The sequence below is a fragment of the Dipodomys ordii genome, unplaced genomic scaffold (genome assembly GCF_000151885.1).
Source record: "Dipodomys ordii isolate 6190 unplaced genomic scaffold, Dord_2.0 Scaffold106, whole genome shotgun sequence".
Classification (NCBI taxonomy): domain Eukaryota; kingdom Metazoa; phylum Chordata; class Mammalia; order Rodentia; family Heteromyidae; genus Dipodomys; species Dipodomys ordii.
Window position 1 is genome coordinate 2,659,647 of NW_012267322.1, and position 5,941 is coordinate 2,665,587.

At 48.0% G+C, this 5,941-nt stretch overlaps 1 protein-coding gene across 1 annotated transcript in view; it reads left to right on the plus strand.

The window, feature by feature from the left end:
- Window positions 1-2,463: 2,463 nt before the first annotated feature.
- The window catches only part of Nkd1 (naked cuticle homolog 1 (Drosophila)), a 76,079-nt gene continuing 72,601 nt past the window's right edge, over window positions 2,464-5,941 (plus strand). The window contains exon 1 of the mRNA XM_013027886.1: window positions 2,464-2,539. Coding sequence (XP_012883340.1) covers window positions 2,464-2,539 — 76 coding nt within the window. The remainder of the gene's footprint in view (window positions 2,540-5,941) is intronic.

Sequence of the window (5,941 nt, forward strand, 5' to 3'; positions counted from 1 at the left end):
TCAGCCCCACCTGGGAGTTCCTTAGCAATGCAGATTCTCAGGCCCTGCTGCACTGAATTTTAACAAGGACCCATACCTTTGCACACTCAATTCCAAAGAACCTTTGTCCAGTCTACTTAACACCAGTTTCCAAAAGGAGAAATACAGGGCTTCCAGGAACCCAAGGCCAGAACACAAAAGAGGCAATATCAGGGACAAAGACAGTTGTCTGCCCAGGTGTCTGTCTCCACATGGCTCACATCTGTGCTAGTCAGACTTTTGTTGCTGTGACAAAATGCCTGGCGTAAACAACTTATAAGGAGGAAAGGTTGGTTTGGCTGACAGTTTCAGAGGTCTTAGTCCATGCTCATTAGGCTCTGGGTTTCTGGGTAGAACATCATGGATGGAGGGGTATGGTGGAGGAAAACTGCTCACTTCATTAAAGCTAAGAGGCGGGAGGGTGGAGGGGGAGAGAAGGACTGGAGACCCCAAATAACCTTCAATGGTAGGCCACCTAAGATCTACTTCCTCCACCTAGGCCCCGCCTCCTATCAGCCCATTCAGCTGTGATGGTCTACATGCTTATGATCCAATCATCTCTCAATAACACCACCAGCTGGGGACCAAGACTTTAATACTTGAGTCTTTTGCGGGGCACCCTTCATATCCAAACCATACCTCCATCTCTGTTCTTGTCTCTTTCGGTTTCTGTATTAACTCAGATTACAAGCAGCTACTCCATCCCCCTAAACTACCCAAAGCACTATTTACCACCACCACCCACCATTCAAATTTTACGAAGAGATTTTTATTGGCTAAGCTGGTGGATGAGACATCCAATCAGCAGTGGCCAAGTTGTGAAGCAGCTAAAGGGTACCAATACGGTAGCTATATATTATGGGGTGGAAGCAGGGAGGGGTGAAGGAGCTGAGCTGGGAGGAAAGGCTGGCAATCTGGGCAAATCATCCGTGAGCTTTGCTGTGGTGATGGCTTTTCTTTCATTCTTCTACGTGTGACCTAGAGATGCCTCACGTATCATCACAGAGGCTGAGGCACCAGAAGTGTAAGGTTTCTTAGCACCAGCAAGCTGTCCTAAAGCACCGTAACTGCAGACTGGAGATGCTCTCCTACAAGGAACCTTTCCACCTCAGCTGTCTCCCCTGACCTGTCCTTCCTGCCAGGCCTAGCATAGTTCCTAGACTTGGTACTTGGAAGGATGACTTCGAAGAAAGTTATCAGACATAGCATGTTCCATGAACACTTGGCCTGGCAGGTATAAGAACCCTTGCTTCTGATGCTTTCTTCTTAGAAAATTGAAACACTTGACTGATCATTGAAGGCTCTGACAAGTCCTGCAGAAAAAGAACTTGTCTCCCTGCAGCTAAGCCAGGGTGGCCCAAACTTTCTCATGGAGATCTTTCTTTCACAAAATAGCATCTTTCCAAACCAGTGTCCAGTGGAACACATTTTGAGAAATAGGATCCTTCCTTTGACATTATAGATGGTGACACTAGCTGTGGTAGGCAGGCCGAGGTTGGTTGCATTTAATTGGCAAATACAGGCTTAAACAGATAGCCTCTCCTTGTCTTTTGTAACAGCAGTGTGGAAATAGAGAGGGTGCCTTCACTAGGTGAGCTTCTCAGCTGGGCAGGAGAACCTGTGTGCGAATGCACTGAGAACCTTCCCTACAAGTGGGAGCTGGTGCTACGAAAATCCAATGCAATTCAACCAAGGTTCCGACAATGCTTAGTAGCTATCTTCTGGGTTTTCTGTCTCTCTGTCTGTCTGTGTCTCTGTCTGTCTTTCTCTGTGTATACTGGTGCTGGGACTTGCACTCAGGGCTTTGCCTTCTTCCTTGTTTTCTTTCCCTTGCTCAAGGCTAGCCCACTACTGCTCAAGCCACACCTCCACTTCCAGCATTTTGTTGGTTAATTGGAGATAAGACTCTCATAGACTGATGGATGCCTCTTGTTCCTGTCCTTTCTCCACTGACCAACTGTACTTTGCCTGTAGCTCTGTGGATGATCAGTGCTAAGCCATCTTTATAAGTCCTTTGTATTGTCCTGTGCCTCTAACTGGGGAATGTGGTTAGGATTTTTGTGTAGGGTTTGGAGCAGTGGATGGAGTTGATGACAGCTGCCAATTGCACAGCTTCTCCACCTCACTGGATACGCTCCTTCCCCAGCTCCTATTTGTCTCTATCTCTCCTCATACTCTGGTCTCCTGGAGACCCTTCTCTTACCTTCCCTAGATACTACCTCCATCATCCCCTTCTCCTCATCCAAACCACATCTCCAGGCCACCTAGCAATGCCAAAGCTAGTATCTCCAGACCCACTAGGAACCAGTGGGGACTTGGGAATGAATCTGTTCCTTTGTGTATTCCAGCTCACATTCCTGGCAGGCCTCTCATTGTCTTAGGGATCTCTTCATCCCCAGGCTAAGTGAAAGATTATGGTTCTCTCCTTCAATACAAAGTTCCACTATGGGTGAGGCTGTGTTGGGCACTACATCCAGACGTCCAAGGGGGTCTCTGGATGGGAGCAGCTTCTTCATGAAAAGTAAGGCGTGCATGCCTGTGGCTGACTCCCTGTAATCTTGGCTATTCAAGAGGCTGAGGCTTGAGGATTGAGGTTCAAAGGCAGTGTTAGAGTGTCAGTCTTGAGTGAAAAAAGCTAAGGGACATAGCCTAGGCCCCAGATTCAAGCTTTCATGTACACATACACACACACACACACACACACACACACACACACACAGAGGAAATGCCAAATGTGGGCAGGGAGGGGAGGGCAGGTAGGGGTGGGAGAAAAGAGGGGAGGTAGGGGTGGGAGGAAGGAGGGGAGGGACTCCCCTGGCTGTTCTGATCAGAGTTGAGCTTTTCAGGCTGGAAGGCCAAGGAGGGCTTCCTCTAGGAAGTGACATTTGAAAGGGGCCACATCAGATGGCTTAAGTCAGGGTATGTGGGGAGCCAACCAGGGCCATGCAGATTAAAAAAAAAAAAACCATCTCCCAGCTCTTGTCTGACAGATTTCACCAAAACTAGGCTGGCTAAACCTCCAGCTCTGTGCAGCCGCCTGTTCTAATCTTTCCTTCTTATCTCTTTCTGGCCTTCCTCTCCCATCTTTTCCCCCAAAGGATGGTAAATCTTCAAAGAAAAAGACATGTCACTGTAAGTATACAGACCAAGAAATGGGCCAGATAAATTATTAAAACACATAAAAGACACTGAGTTGTGGGGAGGGAAGTCCTTGAAGGCCACAGGGCCACCCCAGTTGGATGGCACGTTGATGGCATGGGGGCAGCCCCTCTTGAGAGTCCTGAAAACACTGCCCTGGTCCCTCCCAGGCTCATCTTTCTGATTGCAGCCCCAGGGCCAGGTGTGTATGGTGGTCACAATGACAGTGGATTGAAGTCCAGGTCCCTGCTGGTCTGGGATGTCCAGAGTCAAGGTAGAGAGGTAGAGTATGTGTGTGTGGAGGAGGGGAGGGGAGGAGGAGGTGGGCTTTGTGTCTGGCTGGACCTATGGGATTTACTTCCCCCAAGACTCAAGCTGGTAACTGCAGTTTTAGTTCTTGCTTTTATCTCTTTTTGAACTGTAAAAAAGAAATTCCCAAGGGGAAGAAGGGATACTGTTTTCTCATGAAAGAAGAAAGCCATGGCTGGTTTAAGGAAGCCACCAACTTTCTAAGCATGGTGAGAAAGAGTTTGGCTTTGATTTCCATGCACCCTGGCTCCAGTGGGATTGTGAAGGACAAGGAACAAGCGCTGGTCTATCCTTGCAGGGGGCCTGTAGGCCCCTCCCACCGAGTCAGAAAAGCAGCCCCTAACCACAGCTAGGCTCTGCTCCATTCTACTCCATCTCCACAGGGCTCAAGGGCTCAGATTCCCACTGCTGGCATTGGCCTCAGATCATTTCTTACTGGGGAGCTATCCTAGCTTCTACCTGCCGGATGTGTCCAGAAACTTCCAAAGATCTCTGGGGGTTAACTTGCTTTGTAATTTCCCACACTATTTAACTATTCATTATGCTGGTTGTTTCTTGCCTGTCTTATACCAAGTACCCAGTCTGGCCCCATAAGAGTGGTCTATGTCCATTTTGTTCTCTGATAGATCCTTTAAGAGCTTGACACGGCTTGCCAGGTAGCTGCCACTCGTTTTTCTTTCCAGGTGTGGGGACTCACTCTTATGGTGGGATATTATTAGATTTGGAATGTGTTGAGGAAACCTGATCTAGCAAATAAGAGCATGAGTAATGTAATTAACAGATGGGTTTGGTTTGACCAGCTGTGTGTCCTTAGGCAAATAACTCTGCCTCTCTGAGCCTAATAGGGCCCTTCCTTTTTGCAGTTACAACTCTGCAGCAGAAAGTGGTTGTGATACAGGACAATGTCTAGCAATAGAAGTTACTGGATAAAGAATGATAATAGTACCACTATCGTGTGGGATATCCCTCAGCAATGGAGTACCTATTAATAAGATTGGTTTTTACAAGGTGTGTAACAGAGCTTAGAGAATGGAAGGAAAGGATTTTTAAAATTGTTTTTTATTGTGAAAATACTGTACAGAGGGGTTACAGTTACATGAGCAAGGTAATGAGTACCTTTCTTATCCAGCATTGTTGCCTCCTCCTTTGTTTTTCCCCTACCATCCCTTCCCTCCCACCCCCTCCCAAGGAAAGGATTTTGTGACTTTGGAGGACATCACAGATCCCTTTGAGACATACAGTGCTCAGATAGATTGTTCAATATAGTAGTCAGTCCCTACCTGCTGACGATCATTTGCAGTGTGCCTACTCTGGGTTTAGATGTGTGGTTTTTGTTATTGTTTTGTTTTGTTTATTTAGCTAGGGTCTTACTATGTAGTCCTATTTGGCCTCCAACTTCCAAGCCTCCTGTCTCAGCCTCCCTAGTGCTGGATTAGACAGGTATGTACCACCAAAACACAGCTTGAGAAGTATTTTGAATATAAAATATACATGACACTTTAAAGGCAGTGAAAAACAAAGAATGTAGAACGTAGTGCCTTATTATACATTGAAAGCATAGTTTGGGTATATTGGTTCAAATGAAATGTATTAATTTTACCTGCTTTTAAAAAAAAAACTTTTTTTAAAGGTGGCCACTAGGAGGTTTAAAACCAGAAATGTGGCTCACATTACATTTCTATTGGTGCTCTAGAGTGTAGGGAAAAGGAGCGGAGTCGCATCTCCATTTTACAGATCATAAAACTGAGGCTCACACGAAGACTTCATTCCAGACGGTAGAGCCGAATTGGGGGTTTTCTTTCCCACACCCAGGCTGCCTGATACCAGGAGTTGCTCAGTACAGGCCTGCTGTGTCCTCAGCGGGGCAGGCATTCTCTCTGAGAACCACAAAGGTGGGGTGGAACCCCTTGATGTCGCCCTCCCCTTCGCAGAGACCTCCCCAGACAAAACAAACAAGCCCTTGGGTCTGGCGAACTTCAGCAGGGAGCGGAAACCAAGAAAGATCAAAGACCCAGCGGTTACCCTCTTCCCGGCCATGTAGCTTGGCAGCGCGCCCCCACCCCGGCCGGGCACCCACGGGTCCCTAGACGAGGAGGTCCGTCTCTGAATACTTGTCGTGGTCAAGAGCAGGCTGGACTCGCATGGACCTGAGGAGCAGCTGGGGGGGGGGGTCCTGGGCTCCCAAATTAAAAATTAAAGAGATTGGAGGAGGAGTATGGTGAGGAAAACACACCAACATTTCTGCAGAAGTGGAAGACTAGGAAGGAGGCACGCAGCAGCTGAGATCGGTTCTCCCTACCTCAGTTTCCCCACTTGTAAACTGGAATCCTGCCCTGCCACTCCGCGAAAAATGCAGAGAGTAGAGAAGGCGCTGTGCAGCGAATGAGGAAGTGGTGACTCGGTGGAGCTCTGCACCCCAGAGAGTATCGGTCCCAGGACGCCTCCGGGCTCGAGCATCCGCACCCGGTCCCCACCC